At 46.1% G+C, this 23,540-nt stretch overlaps 1 protein-coding gene across 1 annotated transcript; it reads left to right on the forward strand.

Annotated features, from left to right (window-relative positions):
• Window positions 1-265: 265 nt before the first annotated feature.
• Window positions 266-22,365, forward strand: PRKRIP1 (PRKR interacting protein 1). Its single transcript, XM_066274472.1, has 6 exons — window positions 266-442; window positions 1,181-1,259; window positions 2,087-2,187; window positions 4,588-4,673; window positions 5,831-5,898; window positions 16,413-22,365. The coding sequence occupies exons 1-6, from the start codon at window positions 317-319 to the stop codon at window positions 16,511-16,513; spliced, it is 561 nt and encodes a 186-aa protein (XP_066130569.1). The 5' UTR covers window positions 266-316; the 3' UTR covers window positions 16,514-22,365.
• Window positions 22,366-23,540: the final 1,175 nt, after the last annotated feature.

Here is a 23,540-nt window from a genome sequence, read left to right on the forward strand (position 1 = left end):
AGGTCGGCAAAAGAGGTAGGCACACGGGACTGGAAAAGTAGGCTGGGGCAGAACCCTAGGGCCTGCAGGACCTCCTCTGGCCCAGGGTCATGGGAGTTCCGCTGCCGGGATTGCTCAGAAGCAGGAAAGGAAACCAAGCAGCTTCGATCAAAACAACCCTGCTGTCCCGGGCTCATAAATATTCAGCAACCTGCTTCAACTTGCGATTCCGTCCCAGCCACGTCCAGCTGGGAGACTGCGCTTGCGTCGCGGGCGCGCGTCTCTAGCGTCATACGTGCGCGCGGCCGCCGCTCGCTAAGGAAGCCGTAGAGCTGACATGGCGAGTTCAGCCGCTTCGTCGGTACGACCGCCGAGGCCGAAGAAAGAGCCGCAAGCGCTTGTCATCCCCAAGAATGCGGCAGAGGAGCAGAAGCTCAAGCTGGAGCGGCTCATGAAGAACCCGGTGAGATGAGGCGTGAGCTCGTCAGCCCCTCCGAGTTCCATCTCCTTCCGTTCCTGCGCCTCTGCGGGGCCCACAACCCACCTCCCCCTCCTCCAAACTCAGGAACTCACTACCCCGACCCCAGAGCCAGTATGTAGTAAGGTGTAGGCTGACCCAGAGATGGAGAGCTTCCTTCTGCGCTTGTGTTACAGCCCATCCAGGATGGGGGCGCTGTGGATTGGCTTTCCGTGCTCCAAGAGCTTTTTCGTTTTTGTATTTGTTTTTTGTCTTTTTTATGAACAGAAGCGTGAGGAGCGTTAGACTGGAAAGATAGAGCCCTAGGGTTAGCACAAGGGTTATTTTCTTCTAAGGAGTACCTTGTTGGACGTATTGGGGCAAGTCACTCCCCCCGTCCAGGCCTCAGCCTCCTCAATCATAAAGTCTCATATCTTTGACTAGAAAGGATTGACTCTCCGTATAGTAGGGTTAAAGTTGGAGGCTTCCAGCCATACATAGTGATTTGCGTTTGGGGTCTTTTCTGGACGTTAAGGATAGCCTTGACATGCTGTAGGCTGTAGTAGACCCCAAAGTATACAGGATGTAGTAAAGCTAAGACAGAGGGAAGAGGATAAAGTCAGCATTGAGTCCCAGGAGCAAAGCAGCCTTACTTAATTAGGCTAGGTAAATTGTTTGGTTATAAGAGATGTGACTTTGTCAGAAGGTTTATACTTACAAATGCTTTTCTGTTAAATATTTCAGGACAAACCAGTTCCAGTTCCAGAAAAAATGAATGAATGGGCACCTCGACCTCCCCCAGAATTTGTCCGAGATGTAATGGGTAATATCTTTTGGGGAGTGTATGTGTATGTAAATATAATTTTTGAAGTATATATATATAAAAACCCTTGCAGTTAGTACATGTTAATTAGATCTCTATTAGGAAAAAAAAAAAAAAGTTCACTGGTTCAATATTTTCCTCTCACAATGAAGGGGTTTGGCTTTAGAGAATTTTCTTATGCATTGTTTTTAGTAGTGCCTTGTATTGGTTATTTCTAAATGGAAATAATTGTATTATTTTGTTGGGTTGTAAATTAACATATACTAATAGAAAATTAGTTGGTTGTAAATTAGCATATACTGAAGAAAAATAAGTGATAGGGTATTAAAAAAGTTTGAACCACCTGTAATTTCATTGTTCCACTTGTAACATTATGATAGAGCCCTCCAACTCTCTTTATAGTCCAACCACTGCTGAAGAAAAAATGTTTTTAGAAAAATATGGTTGTTCCACACATACTATTTGGTAACCAACTTTTTTTTACTTAATATGTCATGGACGTCTTTTCAGCTCAGTAGAAACTCAGCATGTTAAATCTGGCAGGGAGGGAAAGGTCATAGGTTCCTGGTCACTGGCCACATTCTGTTTCTCTTAGTACTGCATTAGAGTGGAATTTTTAGTGACTTCATATTCACTATCCATACAACAAATATTTAGTAATACCTACACAGTGAACTGGGCATTGTGCTAGATTCTGTGGAATAGTGGGGAAGAGGACAGGCCGTCGCTTCCATTGCCTGAGTTTCTTTCTTTGGTCACTTTTAATTAAAGGTAGCCTGTGTTGATAACTGGAACTCATAAAGAACTCTGAACTGTCCTGGCTATAGGTTCAAGCGCTGGGGCTGGCAGTGGAGAGTTCCATGTGTACAGGCATCTGCGCCGGAGAGAGTATCAGCGGCAGGACTACATGGATGCCATGGCTGAGAAGGTCAGTAAGCAAGGAGGCTGGCTGAGTCCTTGGGTTTGAGCAATGTGCACTTAAAACTTTTAGAAAAAAAACTTTTTTTTTTTTGTATTTTTCTGAAGCTGGAAACGAGGAGAGACAGTCAAACAGACTCCCACATGCGCCCGACTGGGATCCACCTGGCACGCCCACCAGGGGCGAAGCTCTGCCCACCAGGGGGCGATGCTCTGCCCCTCTGGGGCGTCGCTCTGTTGCTACCAGAGCCACTCCAGCACCTGGGGCAGAGGCCAAGGAGCCATCCCCAGCGCCCGGGCCATCTTTGCTCCAATGGAGCCTCGGCTGCAGGAGGGGAAGAGAGAGACAGAGAGGAAGGAGAGGGGGAGGGGTGGAGAAGCAAATGGGCGCTTCTCCTGTGTGCCCTGGCCGGGAATTGAACCCGGGACTTCTGCACGCCAGGCTGACGCTCTACCACTGAGCCGACCGGCCAGGGCCAGAAAAAAAACATTTAAATTTTAGCCTGACCAGGTGGTGGCACAGTGGATAAAGCCCCGGACTGAGACGCAGAGGATCCAGGTTTAAAACCTGAGGTTGCCGGCTTTCGCACATGCTCATCTAGCTTGAGCATGACTCGCTAACTTGAGCATGGGATCATAGACATGACCCCAAGGTCGCTGACTTGAGTCCAAGGTCACTTGCTTTGCTGTAGCCCCCTGGTCAAGGCACATATGAGAAAACAATCAATGACCAACTAGCAGAGGTCCCCAAACTTTTTACACAGAGGGCCAGTTCACTGTCCCTCAGACCATTGGAGGGCCACCACATACAGTGCTCCTCTCACTGACCACCAATGAAAGAGGTGGCCCTTCCGGAAGTGTGGTGGGGGGCTGGATAAATGGCCTCAGGGGGCTGCATGCGGCCCGCGGGCCGTAGTTTGGGGACGCCTGAAGTTACTAAGGTGCCACAACAAAGGACTGATGCTTCTTATCTCTCTCCCTTCCTGTCTGTCTGTCCCTCTCTCTCACTCTGTCAAAAAAAAAAGAAAAAAAATAATAAAATCTTTAAAAAAAAAGAAAGATATCCCTGCAGCTCTTAATGGGAAATATATAAGAGTTTTAAGAGCTATGTGTCAGAAACAGTGGACGAAGATTAAATATATATTTTGTAAAATAAGTCACAATGTCACACTAAGGCCTTGGCTAAACAGAGCCAGTTGTGCTGCCTCTTCTCTCAAGGAGTACAGTGTGCTCCCTCTCAGCTTCTCACATTTTGTTGTGCATGAGTGGCCTTGTTACCAGACTGCTTCTGCTGCCGGGGTGGGGGTGGGGGTGGGGGAGTGCTCCCCCACAGTTTGGGACCTTTTGCATGTCAGGTGACCTCCGGCTTCTTGACTTGTGCAGGAAAAATTTCAAGGCAGAAATCCAGGTGAAAGTGAGAGTAGCCTGACCTGCAGTGGCGCAGTGGGTAAAAGCATCGACCTGGAACGCTGAGGTCGCTGGTTCAAAACCCCGGACTTCCCTGGTCAAGGCACATATGGGAGTTGATGCTTTCTGCTCCTCCCTTCTCTCTCTCTCTCTCTCTCTCTCTCTCTGTCTCCTCTCTCTAAAATGAATAAATAAAATCTTTAAAAAAAAAAAAAGAAAGAAAAGTGAGAGTAAACTCATTAAAGCTTGTGACAGGCAAACAAAGGGCGCCTGAAGATAGGATGGGGGTAAGCCTCGGACAAGCTGCCGCTGCCCACTGCTCCCCTGCGTGCAGGTCTCATCAGAACCCTAGAGCTTAGGATGTAATAAGCAAAGCACACATCTGAGGAAAGGGGGGTGCAGGTGTACTCAAAGAAGAGAGGCAGGGGGCCTTCCTTTGTCCTGTTTTCCTAGATGGGTATTTTAGGGGGAAGTCCCGGTGGAGAATCTGAACAGACTATTCATTAGATTTCTGGTGTGTTGTTCAGTATGCTGATGTATTAAAATGAGCATATAATAGGATCTGGGGTCATTTGCTGGTTGGTTTTACCTGTATCTTGGATTAGGCTGGCTCTAATTGGCTTTTATTGTCTAGCTCCCTGATTATGGTAAGTTAAACCATCTGCTCTTAGTATCTTCAGTTAGGGAGGCTAGGGTCTTGTGATTTATTAGCTGGCTGTTAATTGCTAGCTGCTGTTTGTCTAACCATTTGTCTCAGTTTCCTTATTGGACTTGCCAGGGAATTTTCCTAGTTTCTTACTGACCTGCCTCAGTATTTTAATGAACTGAAACTTATTTGCCATCAGAGAGCCCAGTATTGATTTCCCACACCACCTGTGGAGCAACCAGTTACAGTTAAAGTGGCCTGGAGACCTAGATGTGCCTATAGCACCCCCACTGGTGTGACCTCTAGAGCTCTATATCCGGCCCACAGTGTGTCTAAATGATGCGGAATATTTTGCAGCAAAAATTGGATGTAGAGTTTCAGAAGAGACTGGAAAAGAATAAAGTTGCTGCAGAGGAGCAGACTGCAAAGCGTCGGAAAAAGCGGTAAGGGCTTTGTGGTGTTCCGTAACTAAGAGACTGAGGGCAGGAAATGGGAAAGTAGATGGTTGGTGAATGAGTCCTTGCAATCAAAATTTCACCTGAATAACCTGTAGAGGTTTTGGGTGTTACAGCCCATCATGGAGCAGTGCAATAGAAGAATGGCTTTTCTTCCAGTACCTGGGGAGAAATAAAGCCATTTATTGTGGCCCTCCCCAGCTCCTTTTAAATTCTCCAAAGCTTGGAGGTTAGCACTTCCATGATCATATGCATTTCTGTCTTCACTTCTGTATTTTAACATCAGGTTTAACTAGGGGATGTCAGTGAACTTCTCATTTAGCTTCTTCCTTAAATTAGAGCCTGTGACCTCCCTAAATGACTATATGAGTATATAGGTTGCATGTGTGTGTGTTTTAATAAATGCTTCCTTATAAATGTAAGAAACATCCAAATCTATAGGGAAGTTTTATAAGAATTTATTTGAGCCAAACTGACAGCTTCTAGGAAGCAAGGTCTCAAATGCCCCCCAGAAAGGCAGTTTGCAGCTTCTTCTAAGCCTTTGAAATTGAGGGAAGTAAGAAAGGTTACAGGAAAGTGGTAGAAAGCAAAATGGAAACTGGATTACAGGATGGTGAACCAGGTTATGTGCTCTCTTGAGCGTGGTTACGTTAAAAGGTCATTTCAAAGTTGTGTTAACCTAGGTGCACTTAAACAATGGACAGGGCTTGCTTAAGGCAAAGGTAAACCTTTAACTAAAGTTACATGCCTGGGTATGGCCACCTACCATGACGTGCGCAGTTAGGAATTTATGATCAGATCACCTTGTGAGGTTACTTTCAGTAGAACCCCATTTTTATCCACTTCTTCAGCTCTAAGAGCGCTGAACAGGATTTATAAAATAGTCTCTTAAGATCTTGGAGTGAAGAAGCATTCTCCAGTATTTCTGAAATTGCTTTAATTACTTCCCAAGGATTTCTCTTGATTTGTGAAGAAAACAGCTTGATAAAATGTTGGTAATGATGGTGGAGCAGAACCATAAGAAAATATTTCTTTCATTTTATTATTGTAGTGTTTGTATGATTATAAAGTCTTTAAAATTCTATTAGTAGATGTTTCTAAAATAAGGTAGCTAAGTAATTAATGTATTTATATTATATTTGTAGCCAGAAGTTAAAAGAGAAGAAATTATTAGCAAAGAAGATGAAACTTGAACAGAAGAAACAAAAAGAAGGTGAGTGGTACCCACTTTTCTTGTTTTGACCTTTTTTGGTGTTAATCACAGAAGCTGACCTGTCAACAATGAGATTTAGAGTTTGAAACTGGTTGGCTGGGCAGTGAAGAACTGAGGGCTTACTTCTATTAGTTAGGGCTCATCTAATTGCAAGTGTCAGAAAGCCAAACTGTGTTAAGCACAAAAGAAAGACACTGAGTCATATTAAGTCCAATTCAGGACCAGACCTTTCAGGCATGACTATTAAAAGAACTTTGAGTTGTTAATTGGCATTCACTATTTCCTTCTGTCCTATGGCACCCTGTCTTCAGGCAGGCTTATATCTTCCTTATGGTTGTGAGGTTCCTGGGGACTGCAGCCTGCCTCATTCTTGTCTAGTAGGAAAGACTAAGGGGCTGTCCCTAGAAAAAGTGTTTTTATGTCCCTTTGTCTCTAATTGAGTCACTTGGTAAGTCAATTAATATCTTTGGCTACAAGAAACAGAAAACTGCCTGATCAGGCGGTGGCACAGTGGATAGAGCGTTGGACTGGGATGCGGAGGACCCAGGTTCAAGACCCCGAGGTTGCCAGCTTGAGTGCGGGCTCATCTAGCTTGAGCAAAGCTCACCAGCTTGGACCCAAGGTCGCTGGCCCGAGCAAGAGGTTACTTGGTCTGCTGAAGGCCCACGGTCAAGGCACATATGAGAAAGCAATTAATGAACAACTAAGGCGTCGCAATGTGCAATGAAAAACTAATGATTGATGCTTCTCATCTCTCACCGTTTCTGTCTGTCTGTCCCTGTCTGTCCCTCTCTCTGACTCTCTCTGTCTCAAAAAAAAAAATTAAAAAATATTTTTTAAAATATAAGAAAGGGGCCCTGGCCGGTTGGTTCAGTGGTAGAGCATCGGCCTGGCGTGCAGAGGTCCCGGGTTCGATTCCCGGCCAGGGCACACAGGAGAGGCGCCCATCTGCCTCTCCACCCCTCCCCCTCTCCTTCCTCTCTGTCTCTCTCTTCCTCTCCTGCAGCCAAGGCTCCATGGGAGCAAAGATGGCCCGGGCGCTGGGGATGGCTCCTTGGCCTCTGCCCCAGGTGCTAGAGTGGCTCTGGTTGCGGCAGAGCGATGCCCCGGAGGGGCAGAGCATCGCCCCCTGGTGGGCGTGCCGGGTGGATCCCGGTCGGGCGCATGCAGGAGTCTGACTGTCTCTCCCCGTTTCCAGCTTCAGAAAAATACAAAAAAAAAAAAAGAAAGGATTGTTTGGGGGAAAAAAGTTACAGAAAACTAACTAGCAGTAGTTAAACAAAGAGTTCATTTTTCTTTCTGTTCTTTTTTTTTTTTCCTTTTTCCAAGTGAGAGGAGGAGAGATAGAGAGATAGACTCCCCGCATGCACCTCAACGGGGAGGCAACCTCATCTGGGGCCATGCTCACAACTGAGCTATTTTTTATTTTTAGCACCTGAGGCTGAGGCTCCACAGAACCGTCCTCAGCGCCCAGAGCTAATGCTCTTGAAGCAATCGAAGCATGGATGCAAGAGAGGAAGAGAGAGATAGAGAAGGGGGAGAGGAAGGGTGGAGAAGCAGATGGTTGCTTCTCCTGTGTGCCCTGACAGGGAATCGAACCTGGGGCATCCACACACCGAGCCAAGCTGTACCCTGAGCCAGACGGCCAGGGCCCATGTTTCTTACATTAATGGGAAAACTGGTTGTAGGTGGCAGCCTCGTCAGTCTGGTATGGTTCAGCAGTTCAGATGCGTCAGGTCCAGCTTCCCTACGGTTCTCTTGGCCTTGATTCTATGGGCATACTAGGGCTGCTGCAGCTCCTGGCATCACACCTATGTTCAAAGCAGGAAGAAGAGGGAAGAAAAGTGCTACTTGTCTGATCTGTTATTTTTTCTTTACTGAAGAGCAACCCCCCCGGAAATGCCCAGCAATTGTCATCTTATGTATCATTGATCAGTACTGAGTCACTTTACTATCTCTTGCTCCCATGAGGCTGGATGAATAGAAAATAGAATGGTCATGACTATCTTTAACCTGTCATGATCCATGTGGAGCATGGAGAAGAGATCTGGTACGTGGCAGCCTGGAAGGAATTGAGATTTTGTTCACAAGAAGGAATAGGGAGTGAATAATGTGTCAGCATCCACAGTACTTCCAGTCTTGCCTCCCTCTGAACCTATCAAAAGGCAGAGGTGCCAACCACTCTCCAGGGAACCCCTGGGCCAAGAGCCAGGGACAGAGCGGCCCCAGATAAGAAGGACCCAAGGATACTAAGAGACAAAAAATTAGCATCTCTCTACAGCATTACTGAATTAGTGCCAATTCCCTAGTTGACTAGGCATGAATCTTGATTGGACACTTGCGATTTTTGGTCTCAAAGTCAGACTTTCACTAACATACTGCAATGTGATTGGCCCCTTCCAGAACCAGTTTTCTCATGAGTTGTAAGTTGTAAATGTACTGTAAGACACATTATTTATGGTGTGATTTTTCCCACCATTTCCTAGAAGTTATTTTACAAGGCCTGGGGAAAGGCTGTTTTACACCAAGTCAGGTTGAATAAAGATAATCCTTGCAAGTGTAAGTTTCCAGGGACTGCCAGACAGGTCAGATGAGGACAGACTGTGTGTGTAACTTCAGAGGAACTCCCAATGCAGTTTACCTCTCCCAGTGGTTGGTGTGCTGCAAGAATTTTTAAAACATGCAACACCCGGCTATTTAGTCAGGACGCTGACCTCATTTCCTTCAGATTGTCGAATAAAAAAATGACAACAGCCCACACAACGGTAGCCATCCCATATGAATGAATCCAAGTTATACCTATTTTTTTGTCAGATCAGTAAAAATACATTTTTTGAAATGCTGCAGAATTTTAGTAATTAGTTTATGTGTTATGAAATGAAAAAGGTTAAAAGTCACTACTCTAGAGATTACTGTGTATGTACTTCCACAGACTACGTGGAATCAGTATTTCACCACTTTACTTGGAATGTAGAAACTTTTCACTACATAGCTTCGTTTACCCTTTATGTTGTAGCTGCCTTACATGTTACATCTCTATATACAGTGTGTCCGTAAAGTCATAGTGCACTTTTGACTGGTCACAGGAAAGCAACAAAAGACGATAGAAATGTGAAATCTGCACCAAATAAAAGGAAAACCCTCCCAGTTTCATACCTATTCAGTGCAGTTCGATGTGGGCTCACGCACAGATTTTTTAGGTAACTATCCCGTATAGCCTCTACAGACTCGTCACTGACTGATGGCCTACCAGAACGGGGTTTCTCCACCAAACTGCCGGTTTCCTTCAACTGCTTATCCCACCGAGTAATGTTATTTCTATGTGGTGGCACTTCATTATAAACGCACCGATATTCACGTTGCTCTTTGGTCACGGATTCGAATTTAGCGAGCCACAGAACACACTGCACTTTCCTCTGTACTGTCCACATCTCTACTGGCTTGGCCGTGGGCTGCTCCACTGTATACACGGTGTTACATCATCATCTGCACAAGTGCACATGCTGCCTACAGAAACTGGGAGGGTTTTCCTTTTATTTGGTGCAGATTTCACATTTCTATCGTCTTGTTGCTTTCCTGTGACCGATCAAAAGTGCACCATGGCCCTGGCTGGTTGGCTCAGGGGTAGAGCATCGGCCTGGTGTGCAGGAGTCCCAGGTTCAATTCCTGGCCAGAGCACACAGGAGAAGGCCCATCTGCTTCTCCACCCTTCCCCCTCTCCTTCCTCTCTGTCTCTTTCTTCCCCTCCCGCAGCCAAGGCTCCATTGGAGCAAAGTTGGCCCGGGCGCTGAGGATGGCTCTGTGGCCTCTGCCTCAGGCGCTAGAATGGCTCTGGTCACAGCAGAGCGACCCCCCAGATGGGCAGAGCATCGCCTCTGGTGGGCGTGCCGGGTGGATCCCGGTCGGGCGAATGCAGGAGTCTGACTGCCTCCCAGTTTCTGGCTTCGGAAAAAAAAAAAAGTGTACCATGACTTTACGGACACACTGTATATATTAGATGTTATTTTTGTTTTCAGCCGTCAAATATCTATTAAGATCTCAAAAGGAGAATAGTTTACAGTAGTAACCAGATAGCTTCTGTTCTCCCTTCATTCCTAATGTTCCAATCTTGTCTCCAGTATCATTTCCCTTATGTCTGAAGAACTTCCTTTAGTCAGAACCGGTCTGGTCTGCTGACTCGGAATTTTCTTGGCTTTTCTTCACATGAGGCTCCTACCTTCTACCATCCATTTACTTAATTGTTCAATTCCAATACACATGGATAATGGTTTCAGAATTGGTAACCTGTTACATATGGGAAACAACTTTATCAACTAGAATACAGTGCTATGTAGAGTTCTTTTTGCCTTTAGTCTAACAGACTATTTCTGAAATTATGTAGGTTAGCATCTCTTCTCCACCCCTTCACAGAGTTTTCATTCATATAGTTGGATTTATGTATCACATTTTCATTGTATCCTGGGATCCTTGACATTTTTAAATTTGCATATATTAAGATTTATTCATTGTGCTGTAAAATCTGAGTTTTGACAAACACATAGTATCTTGTATTCACTATTACAATATTATGCAGAATAGTTTCACCGGCAAAAAAAATCACCTGTGCTTCACTATTCAACCTCTTTCCCACCCCTAGTCCCTGGCAATCACTGATCTGTTTACCATTTCTATACATTTCTTTTTTTAAAGATTTTGTTTATTGGTTTTAGAGGAGAGGGAGAGAAAGGTGGGAGCAGCAGGATGCATCAACTTATAATAGTTGTTTCCCATATGTGCCTTGACTGGACAAGCCCGGGGTTTCAAACTGGCAACCTCAGCATTCCAGGTCAATGCTTTATCCAACTGTACCACCACAAGTCAAGCTTCATTCGTATAGTTTTGCTTTTTCCACAGTGTCATTTGGTTGGAAATACGCAATTTGTAGCCTTTTCAGGCTGGCTTCTTTCATTTAGAAGACAGAATGCATTTAAATCCATTCATGTCTGCATGACTTCATAGGTCATTCCTTTTTATTGTTGAATAGTATTTCATTGTATATACCACAGCTTATTTATTCATCCACCTATGGAAAGATATCTTGGTTGTATCCAATTTTTGAAGATTCTGAATAAAGCTGCTATGTGATAGTTTTTGTGTGGCTATAAGTTTTCAAATCTGTTGAATACACACCTAGAAAGATGATTGCTGATCACATGATAAGAGTACGTTTAGCTTTGTAAGAAACTGTCAAACTGTCTTCCAAAGTGGCAGTTCCATTTAGCTTTCCATCAGTAATGAGTAAGTTCCTGTTGCTCTCCATCCTTGCCAGCATTGGTATTAGTTTTTAAAATTTTAGCCATATTAATGTGTTATGGTACCTTGGGTTTTTGTTGTTATTGTTGTTGGGGAGAGAGACACACAAGACAGGAAGAGAGAGAGATGAGAAGCATGAACTCTTAGTTGCATCACTTTAGTTGCTCATTTATTACTTCTCATATATTCCTTGACCCGGGCTCCAGACAAGCCAGTGACCCCTTGCTCAAGCCAGGGACCTTGGGCTTCAAGCCAGTGACCATGGGGTCATACCTGTGACCCCGCGCTCAAGCTGGATGAGCCCACACTCAAGCCGGTAACCTTAGGATTTTGAACCTGGGACCTCAGCATCCCACATCGATGCTATTATCCACTGAGCCACCACCAGTCAGTCAGTATCTTGTTGTTGTTGTTCTTTTTTTATTTTTAGTGAGAGAGACAGAGGGACAGATAGGGACAGACAGACAGGAAGGGGAAGAGATGAGAAGCATCAGTTCTTTGTTGCAGCACCTTAGTTGTTCATTGATTGGTTTCCCTTATATGCCTTGACCAGGGGGCTCCAGTCGAGCCAGTGACCCCTTGCTTAAGCCAGTGACCTTGGACTTCAAACCAGAGACCTTTGGTCTCAAGCCAGCGACCATGGGGTCATGTCTATGACCCTACGCTCAAGCCAGCAACCTCAGGGTTTCTAACCTGGGTCCTCTGTGTCCTAGGCCGATGCTCTATCTACTGCACCACTGCCTGGTCAGGCTTGTTGTTTTCATTTGTGACAGCATTTTAAAAATTCTTATGTCCTCAACATTAAGCATAGTAGTAATAAGTGCTTTATGTATTTATATTGAAAGAATGGGTGAAATAATTTTGTTGAATTACCAAATGACTTGAATATGCACCAAATTCCTAGGTTTATTCTCTTTGAGAGTGATATTTCTAGGTCCTGACAACATGTTTCCTGCATAGGAATTAATAGTGTTTACTATTGAGGTCTACATTTTCAGGGGCTTTTCAATCACAAGAGATGCTTTAAGCCCTCCTCTGCTAATAAGCATCTCAGACATCCAAAACACCCCATTTCACAAACATCCAGGTTAACCAATATTTTACTCTTTCTTCAAGATCAGAATTAAAGATCAAGCCTATGCTCTGGTCATGCTGTGTTCAGACCTGTGCAGGTATGGATGGTGGTTCTTAGAGAGACTTGAGGCAGATAGAATATGCTACGTTATGGAATAAAACAGAAGTAATCAGCGGTTTCAGCCTTAGTGCCCAAGTTCTCCAGCTGCAAGTGGTAAGACCCTGATCCCCTCAGCCTTCAGGGTGGAGACTGAATGCCCAAGGCCTTCGACAAGCTGCCTTATGTGCCATAGAAATCTTGTCCTTTTCCATGTGTGCCACAACATGAGAGAGCTTCAGGAGTACTGCCCAGTGAGCCCAAGGAGCTGAGAGCTAGGTTTTTGTCCCCTCTTGGGTTTTCCCTTGAGCTCTCCGTAGTATGTATTTTTTTTTCCAAAGTAGGTGGGAGGCAGACAGACAGACTCCCATATGTGCCCGACTGGGATCCACGCGGCATGCCCACCAGGGGATGAAGCTCAGCCTATCTGGGGCGTTGCTCTACTGCAACTGGAGCCATTCTAGCGCCCGAGGCAGAGGCCATGGAGCCATCCTCAGCGCCCGGGCCAACCTTGCTCCTATGGAGCCTTGGCTGCTGGAGGGAAAGAGAAATAGAGAGAAAGGAGAGAGGGAAGGGTAGAGAACGAGTTGGGCACTTCTGTGTGCCCTGGCCAGGAATTGAACCCGGGACTTCCACATGCCAGGCAGACACTCTACCACTGAGCCAACTGGCCAGAACCAATGTGTATTTTTTTAATGGGATAAAATACATGTAACATAAAATTGGCCATCCTAACCCTTTTAAGTGTTCAGTTAGTTTGTTGGTATTGAATACATTCAAATAATCATGCTATCGTTGCCACCTTCAATCCGCATAACTTTTCACCTTCTAAAGTGGAAATGATACCTATTAAACAATGACTCCTGTTCTCCCTCCCCCAACCCCAGCAGCCACATTTTACTTTCTGTCTCTATGATTTTGACTAGTCCTACTTTCTGTGACTGGCCTATTTCCCTTAACATAATGTCCTCAGGGTTCATCCATGTTGTAGCATGTCAGAATTTCCTCCCTGTTTAAGGATGAATATACTCCTTTGTATGGCTAGACCACATTTTGCTTATCCATTCAGGATGCTCACCTCACTCCTGTCTCCATCTCTTTTTTCTTTTCCTGAGTTTCCTTATGCATTTCTGCAGACAAGATGATTAGGCTTAGAGAGTCAAATAGTCTAGGTCTGAATCCTGGAAGGATCCTTGTTTTACTGATTGTAAGACCTTCATAGCAAATAACTTAATCTCTGAGCTTTATTCCTCATCTGTGAAATGCATATATGGTAGTGGTACCTAGAGTTAAACAAGACAGTAAAGACTCAGCACAGTGCCTGGCACACAATAGGTGTTCAAAAAATATAGCTATTAAAACATGCTCACCGTTTGTAGGCCCTGACAAAAGAAACGTCTTTTTCTTTTCTTTCTTTCTTTTTTTTTTTAATTGAGAGAGAGAAAGGGAGAGAGAGAGGGGAGAGAATGAGAAGCATTGGCCTCACCTGTGATGGTGCAGTGGCTAGAACTTTGAGCTGGAATGCTGAGGTCACTGGTTAAAAACCATGGGCTTGGGCCTGACCAGGTGGTGGCGCAGTGGATAGAGCATCGGACTAGGATGCAGAAGGACTCAGGTTCAAGACCCTGAGGTCACCAGCCTGAGCATGGGCTCATCTGGTTTGAGCAAGGCTCACCAGCTTGGACCCAAGGTCGCTGGCTCGAGCAGGGGGTTACTTGGTCTGCTGAGGGCCTGCAGTCAAGGCACATATGAGAAAGCGGTCAATGAACAGCAGAGGTGTCACAACGAAAAATAATTGATGCTTCTCATCTCTCTCCGTTCCTGTCTATCTTTCCGTGTCTGTCCCTCTCTCTGACTCTCTCTCCCTGTAAAACAAAACAAAACAACAACAAAGAAACATGGGCTTGGCCCTAGCTGGTTAGCTCAGTGGTAGAGCGTCGGCCTGGCATGTGGAAGTCCCAGGTTCCATTCCCAGCCAAGGCACACAAGAGAAGTGCCCATCTGCTTCTCCACCCTTCCCCTCTCCTTTCTGTCTCTTTCCCCTCCCGCAGCCAAGGCTCCATTGGAGCAAAATTGGCCCGGGGGCTGAGGGTGGCTCCATGGCCTCTCCCTCAGGCGCTAGAATGGCTCCAATTGCAGTGGAGCAACGCCCCAGATGGGCCAAGCATTGCCCCCTGCTGGGCATGCGGGAGTCTGTCTGTCTGCCTCCCACCTGCTTCTCACTTCGGAATAATTCAAAAAAACAAAAAAAAAACAAACCCAAAAAACCATGAGCTTGCCTGGTCAAGGCCCATATGAGAAGCAATCAGTGAACAGTTAACATGAAGCAACTATGAGTTGCTAGTACTTGTCTCCCAACCCCACTACTCTGTAAAATCAATAAATTAAGTCTTTTAAAAAAAAATGAGAAGCATCAACTCGTAGTTACTTCACGTTAACTGTTCATTGATTGCTTCTCATATGTGCCTTGACCAGGAGGAGTGCTCAAGCCAAGCCAGTGACCATGGATCATGTTGATGATCCCAGGCCCAAGTGGTAACTTTAGGGTTTCAAACATGGGTCCTCAGTATTCCAGGTCAACACTCTTATCTATTGGGTCAGCATGAAACTTATTCTTTTTGGCATGAGATTGAGGAGGAGGAGGAATGTACTAAATTTATTAAAGTAAATTTTAGAGATGATTTCAACCCATTGCCATGAATGTTTTTTCGTGTTTCATCGTAGGGTATGGAAGTGATTTTTAGACTATACTTGGGCACCCAAGTCCTCCTGCCTTGAAGCTTTTTTTGGCCATGCGATGACAGCAGGAGTAAATCTCTAGGTGCCAGTGGGCTTTGGGGGTTTTGTAGTTCTTGCACATCTGCAGGGAGGAGGCCCATGTGGGCCTGGGTGAGCCGACAGTGCCTGCAAGTGGCCACCTGAGTTGGACGGTACCCTGGAGGATCGGTGCTGCCTCTGAGAGCTCTGGTTCTGTCCTGTTCCAGTGCTCACCCACCCCCCTGCTCCCAGGAAGGGGGAGGAGGAGGAGGAATTAGGAACAAGTTGTCTTCGTGCTCTGCTTTTTGCCAGCTCAGTGGCGCTGTGGGCACTGTGGGTACTGGCAGTCATGCCAGGGAAAACACTGGAATTCAGAGCTGCATGTGGAATGTCAAGAGAGGGTTTCTGGGTCTAGGGGAGGAGCCAGGAGCTGGTGTATCTGTGTGGGCAGAGCCCTCTGCCACACAGTTTTTGAAAATCCTTTTGCGGCTGCAGTGTGAGAGCTTGAGACAGCCGCAGCAGTACTGTCAGCATTAAATATTAAAGGCTGGTTGGAGATGTTGCCCTGCCAAGGTGATGGTGAGGACCAGATAAAAGCAGTGAGGGTTGACTTATGGGGCATCAGGCCCTTGTGGGTGCTGCTCGGTCTTTTGTTTTCTTTTTTGTCTTTTTTTTCCCTTTTTTTCTTTTTTGTACTTTTCTGAAGCTGGAAACAGGGAGGCAGTCAGACAGACTCCCACATGCACCCAACCGGGATCCACCCGGCACGCCCACCAGGGGGCAATGCTCTGCCCATCCGGGGCGTCGCTCTGTCGCGACCAGAGCCACTCTAGCGCCTGAGGCAGAGGCCAAGGAGCCATCCCCAGCGCCCGGGCCATCTTTTGCTCCAATGGAGCCTCGGCTGCGGGAGGGGAAGAGAGAGACAGAGAGGAAGGAGAGGAGGAGGGGTGGAGAAGCAGATGGGCGCTTCTCCTATGTGCCCTGGCCAGGAATCGAACCCGGGACTCCTGCATGCCAGGCCGACACTCTACCACTGAGCCAACCGGCCAGGGCTGCTCGGTCTTTTTAATAAGGATCAGATCCACCGCCGGCAGTGGTAGGTCAGCTCTCCGACTGACCCCTTTGTATGTGCAGTGGCATTGAGGATGGACAGATGTGAGGACCTCCGCTGGCTCTTCACTGTCTGTCCAGGAACAAGTTCCTAATGTTTCTACAGCACTCTTCCTTTTCTAAAGCGCCCTTGAGTATCTGAGTGAATTTGGACATCTCTAATCCGATTGTCATGTGATTACAGGATCCAGTCAGTCCCAAGAGCAGCCGTCCAGTGGCTCTGAGGAGGCATCTGGAACAGAGGAGGAGAAAGAGGAAGAGCCCAGCTTCATCATGGGACGATGACTGTTGGCCACAATGGCTGTTTGGAACCCAGGGCCTCAGAAAACCCTTCACATGACCCATGGAGAAAGGAGGCTGTTAGAACTCATTTTTTCTCCCAAGGCCTCGCTGGATAGAAGCAAGTGGGAAGCCATCCTGACTGCTCATGGCCCTTCCAATGGGCAGGAGCCTGTGGGACAAAGAGGGCTGGCTCCTAGTTCACTGACATTCCCACTAAAAGGGGAAAGTGTATAACCTTTTGCCCCCGGTGCCTGTTCTCATGTATTTGGACAGCGATAAGTTTAGGGCTTGTTTCTGTGAAAAGAATGTTTATTTAGTAAAGAACAGAAAGACTTCAGGTTTTGTGTGGACCTGTGAGATGTTGAAGCTATAGGGGAGGCTGTGAATAAGGTGATAGGGCTGGGGCCTGTTACATGGCACTGTTCTCAGACTCCTTGAGGGAAATGGTCTTGGTTCTAAAGCTGACTCGTACCTGTGTTTCCTTCTGCCAAGGGTGCAGACTGCACCTCAGAACACATGCTCACACCCAGCAGCTCCCGGTACACAGGTGTGTTTTGGGAAGCCTTGGGCATGTGCAAAGGGAGATGTGGGCTGCAACCATGGGGGCTGGGCCATAAAAAGGGGGCCTTGATGTGTGAAAAGAGCATATTGGGCCCTAGCCAGGTGGGTCGATGGATAGAGTGTTGTCCTAGTGCACCCAGGTCACAGGTTCGATTCCCAGTTACGGCGTATATGTGAAGCAACCAGTGAGTGGACAACTACCGTTAAGTGGAACAAGGAGTTGATGTTGTTCTCTCTCTACCCTGCCCCTTTCCTCTCTTGAATCGATGGAAAAAATAAACTTTACAAGAAAGAAAAGAGCTTTTGGGAAAATAATTAGAGACTAGGTAAAGAAGCAGGTGGAAAATCCTAGCCAAACCGTAAGGGAGGGGGATCCGTAGCCAAAAGCTGCATTTTCATCCTGAGCTCAAAGGGGTTCTAAGAAAATCTGAGGAAGCACAGAGACGGTTTCTAATTAGAGCCTTTGCTCACTTTCTGGATGATTTATTTCCGAATTTCTAACACTATTTTGAATGTTAAGAAATTTGATGGAATTAGGGAAATCCTGGTTTTGAGTGGATGTTTTACTTTCACTTTGTTGTATTGATTTCCCTATCCCTGCCCTGAGCCAGGTGACACCTGTCCTTTCAGCAGTTCAAGTCACAAGAATTTTTTTTTTTTTAGCAGTCCCCTGTTTTATTGCAGTACATCAAGGTCTGATTAACATTAAGTGACTCACAGGAATTTTTCCCCTAGGAAGCTGGAATGGAAAGTCAACCCTAATAAATGAGTACATGCCCTGGCCATATGTTGTGAAACCCGTGTTTCTCTTTGGTTAGAGACCGGCAGGCTGGTTTGTGTTTTTTGTTTCCCCATCTTTGACCTGTTGGTTTCCTTATCTCCCCCTAGAATGTGTCACAGCTCTTGCTTTGAGTCTAGCCTGGATCTTGTGGGTGCTGGCTTTCACTGGAGACTCCAGAGGCACTGTGGAGGATGCTGGAGTGGAGAGTGGAAGGACCTGGGTTCGAGCCCTGACCAGGCCTCTGCTGGAATACGGAACTCTGGGCGAGTCACTTCCTGCCTCTGCCTGGTGCAGCTGGCCAGGAGCTTAGTGAGATGTGTGTTGGAAAGCTTGGCAGAAGAGTAAACAAATAGGATGCCAGGCAGGGTGTTTATGTTTTACACCTCTACTAGATTTCAGATGATGTTTAGGTAGGAAACATCCTGTAGCAGTTTCTGACAGTTTCTAAGGGGTCTTCTCTACCTTAGGTTGAATGACTCAGTCTTCTTCAGGGCATTGTTTATTGAGAAAGGGGAACAATTAGATGTCATCAGTAAGAGGGGAATGCATGATACTGAGAGGACACCCCTTCTCAAGCCATGATTGGGGAGAATCATTCCTAACTGAGGTTAAACAAGGCAGAGTTCTGCCTTGTTTCAGCTAAAACTTACCTATTTAATGGCAGGGGTTTTTTTTGTTTGTTTGTTTTTCAAAGTTGGAAGTGGGGAGGTGGTCAGACATTCCCACATGTGCCCGACCAGGATCCACCCGGCATGCCCACTAGGGGGCAATGCTCTGCCCTTCTGGGGTATTGCTCCGCTGAGGCTGGAGCCATTCTAGCGCCTGAGGCAGAGGCCGTGGAGGCATTCCCAGTGCCTGGGCCAACTTTGCTCCAATGGAGCCTTGGCTGCAGGAGGGGAAGAGAGATAGAGGAGTGAGAGGGGGAAGGATGGAGAAGCAGTTGGGCACTTCTGTGTGCCCTGACCAGAGATTGAACCTGGGACTTCCACACACTGGGCCAGCACACTTTTTTTTTTTTTTTTTTTTTTTTTTTTGCTCAGGCATGAGTTATAGCACTGTTGGCTATTGAGTTCAGTGTTAATGAATCAATAATATATATATATTGACAAAGGTTATGTGTTGATCAGCTGGTGGTGTGACAAGAGGTGAACCAGAACCCAACCCTCTATTTCCTGATCAACAATGGTCCAGGCTTCACTGCTTCAGTGTTTGCAGTAACTTTTACCTATCGTGAATAATGAGTCAATTGTGTATATGTGTTTGGAGAGTGAATGAACATTCATGAACAATCCTGGAATTACAGACGTGTTTCCTAAAGCAACGAATTATACTGCTCACTAAAATTAGGGGATCAGGGAAAGTGCAGATACTCCAGTATTTACAGCCTTTTGTGTAGTGCATTTTCACCAATGAAATAGAAGTTGACTTTGCATCTCATTTGCATAATCAACTTTCTTTGACTCGTTTGCTTTTCCGATCTTGATTAATAAAAAACAATCAAATGCTTCTTTTTTTATCGCTTCATAGTCACTTTTAAATATCCCCTAATTTTTGTGAGCAGTATATATTTTATGGCTACATCCTGGTCCTAACAGTACTTGACTTCATCTGGAGAATCAGGCAGTTGGACTGATCTTTGAATGTAGGTTCACAGATGTCACATAGGAACCCAGCACTCCTCACCCAGCATTAGATTTTCCCTGATGTAATCACTGTCCCACTTTCTAAATTGAGGCACTTTTGAGCTCTAAGATAGCTCAGTTGGTTGGAGTATTATCCCAAAATGCCAAGGTTGTGGATTTTTTTTAATTGATTTTAGAGAGAGAGAGAACATCAATCTGTTCCTGTATGTGCCCTGAGCGGCACTCGAACTGGCAGCCTCTGTGCTTCGGGATGACACTAACCAGCCGAGCTATCCTGCCAGGGCAGGCTGCGGTTTTGGTCTCTGGTCAGGGCACAAACAGGAGGCAACCAGTGAATGCATAAATAAGTAGGACAACAAATAAATCTCTCTTTCCCTTTCTTCCTCCCTCCCTTCCTCCCTCCCTTCCTCTCTCTGTCTCTCTAAAATCAATCAGTAAAAAATAAAATAGAAAAGCATTTTTTTAGCCCTGGCTGGATACTCGGTTGATTAGAGCATCATGCTGATAGTGCAGAGAGTGCCGGTTCAGCCCCCAGTCAGGGCACATACAAAAACAGATCGAGCTTTCTGTTTCACTTCCTCTCTAAAGTCAATAAAACTAAAGGGTACTTATACGGGTCCTCTCCTTAGAGCCTTCCCGCCACCCTCCACCAGCCCACTGCATCAGAGCTGGTGCGCCCTGCTTTCTCTCCTGGTACACTACAGGGTCTCCCGTTCTCATTGGTCTGCTGGCCCCTGCCGTCAGCACGCATCTCTGGGGTCTCCTGTGGAGAAACAACAGAACAAGCCTTTGTTTCATGTCATGCTACCACCTATTTCCCTCCTCCCTTCTCACCAACACACCCCAAGAGTTCTTGGTTCACTTCCACCTCTTCTCCCTCATCCTCTCCAAGTGTTCATCCCCATCACTCCACTGAAATCCTAGTCTTGCTAGCTATACAGTTTTCCAAAGTCGGCATTCTTAACAGTACTGCCTTTGCCTTGCTCATTTCTCTGCTCAACCTCTAGATGCTGGCGTGACCCAGAGGGCTGTCTTCTGTCATCTGTCAAACTTCAGACTTCTGAGAGATCTTATTTAACCCATGGCTTTAAATACCATCCTCACTGATGCCTCTGGGTTTGTGGCTTCAGCTACCCTTTGGAGTCAGACTTATGTCCACCTGTCGCCTTCTCTTGGATATCTGATGAGCACCCTGCACTTAGCGTAAGAAAAGAGTCACCCCCCAAGTCCTCCTCCTCCTCCTTCCTACCTTTGTAAATTGTGCCACCACCCACACGGTTACGCGAGCCCCTAACCTAGGAGTAGTGGTCATCCTTGGTTCCTGTTTTTCTTAAGTTGAATATTTTAGAAACTGATTTGTTGTTCCACTTATTTATGCATTCTTGGTTAATTCTTGTATGTTCCCTGAACAGGGATTGAACCTGCAACTTTGGCTTATCGGGGCTAACCAATGTAGCTACTCGGCCAGGGCATCATTGTGCCTTGTTCAACCCAGTCCACACTACCAGCATCTCCAGCTTGGTTGGATGCCATGGCCTCTTTCTACTTATGCCCTCCCCCCCCCCAAGAATCTTCACATAGCAGTCAGAGCGATCTTTTAAAAGCAGAAACCCCATCTTGTCATCCCTTTGTGTTAAGTCCCTGATGGCTTCACTCACATTTTATTTTATAGTTTTTTAAGGTGTTTTTTTTTTTAAATGATTGATTTTGGAGAGACACAGTGAGAAAGGGAGGAGAGAGAAGCATTCACCTGTTACACTTAGTTGTGCATTCATTGATCACTTGTCATATGTGCCCTGACTGGGGATTGAACCCACAACCTTGTTGTTTCATTCATGACAATACTCTAACCAACTGAGCTACCTGGCCAGGGCTTCCTTTGCATTTTAAATAGGAGCTGCAAGGCTCGGTTGTCCATGCCTCCTCTCTTGTGCCCTGCTGCCTCACTCTTCTCCCAGCAGCCCCTGTCAGCTGTTCCGGCCTCAGGAACTCTGTGCTTGTTCTGCCTCTTTCCCTTATGTCAGGTCTCGGCTTTCCACCCACCCCCAACCTTCTGTTCCATTTGCTTCCATAGCACCCATCACTTGTTTACTTATCTGCACCCTGCCACACCTGCACCCCCACACCCCTAGGCTCAACTCTGAGCTCCATGAGAGTGAGTACACACTTGTCCTGCTCTTTGCTGTACCCCTAGTGCCAGCACGTGCTTGGGATATAACAGATGCTCAATAAATGTCAGATAACGGGACAAATTGCCAGTGACTGAAAACAAACGGGTAAGTTGTTCACGCCTGAAAAATTGCTTCTATGGCATGAAGAACCTAAGAGGAGATGTATGCAGTTAGCTATGTTTATTGGGGATTGCCACAGTGCTGCCCACAGTGCAGCAATGCCAGCCGAGAAGCCTGCCTAGCACTCGGGACTTCCTGCCCACACCCCCAGACACTGAGTCATCCCAGTTGAGGCCCCAAATAGGCATTTTAAACAGGTACCCCTGGAAATTGCACTATGGCTTCTCCCACCCCACACCTTGAGAAACATTGGTTTGGAGCATACTAAGTACCATTACTACTTTAAAGTCTTCCAACATTTATCTTTTGGAAAAATAAACTGAGAAGAATGATGTTCTGTTGTTGACTTTTGGAAATAGGAATATAACTAAATCCGGTTTCCCAGCTACATGAAAAGAGCTGCGTGGAAAAAAAAAATAGAGCTGTGTGGAAATGTTTCCTTTGGAATCATCACTGGAAAAAGTCATGTTTTCTTCTCCCCTTTGTAAGTTGATTTATGTTTACTATTAGGCATACTTGGTAACTGGGCTACAATAACCATATATTAATATCTCAATAAAGAAAACATCCTTAGCCCTGGCCAGTTGGCTCAGCAGTAGAGCGTCGGCCTAGCGTGCGGAGGACCCGGGTTCGATTCCCGGCCAGGGCACACAGGAGAAGCGCCCATTTGCTTCTCCACCCCTCCGCCGCGCTTTCCTCTCTGTCTCTCTCTTCCCCTCCCACAGCCAAGGCTCCATTGGAGCAAAGATGGCCCGGGCGCTGGGGATGGCTCTGTGGCCTCTGCCTCAGGCGCTAGAGTGGCTCTGGTCACAACATGGCGACGCCCAAGATGGGCAGAGCATCGCCCCCTGGTGGGCAGAGCGTCGTCCCCTGGTGGGCGTGCCGGGTGGATCCCGGTCAGGCGCATGCGGGAGTCTGTCTGACTGTGTCTCCCTGTTTCCAGCTTCAGAAAAATGAAAAAAAAAAAAAGAAAGAAAGAAAACATCCTTAGAAATGAACCTGGAGCAGGTACTATGAGGCAGTGTTCAGTTTCTGATTCCATGGACTGTAGAAACAAAGGTTCCTAAATCCAAAAGATCCTTAAGTGCACTTGGCTAGGCAATGGGAATGATGGTGCAAAAGACACAGCCCTTGCCTTCAAAGAGCTCCAAATCTGATCAGAAATCAAAAGATCAATGCAATGTAGCACAGGGTGCTGTGTGGGCATGTGACTCAGGCCTCTAGCATGCTGAGCCTGACCTGTGGTGGCGCAGTATACCGTATTTCCCCATGTATAAGACCCACCTTAACTTTGGGGCCCAGAATTTGAAAAAAAAAAAAATGTATTACATAAAGTTATTGAACTCAAGATTTATTAATCATAAAATTCATACAACTCCTCATCACTGCAGAACTCCCATCCATTAGCTTGTCCTCATCTGTGATGACGAATCACTGTCTTCATGTATTGCCTCATCCTCAGTTCCATCTATAGCATTTGAAATGCCACAACCACTGTATAAGACACACCCAGTTTTTAGACCCTAAATTTTTCGGGGGAAAGTGCATCTTATACATAGTAAAATATGGTATAAAGCCTCCACCTGAAACACTGAGGTAGCCATTTCAAAACCATCAGGGATCGGGGAGTCAAGGCACATTCCCACACGGGAAACAACAACGAGGTGATGCTTCCGGCTCCTCCCCACCCCTTTCTTCTCTCTCTAAAATCAATAAATAATTTTTTTTTATTTTTTTTAAAGAGAGGGACAGAC

This window comes from Saccopteryx bilineata, chromosome 4, assembly GCF_036850765.1.
Source record: "Saccopteryx bilineata isolate mSacBil1 chromosome 4, mSacBil1_pri_phased_curated, whole genome shotgun sequence".
Lineage (NCBI taxonomy): Eukaryota > Metazoa > Chordata > Mammalia > Chiroptera > Emballonuridae > Saccopteryx > Saccopteryx bilineata.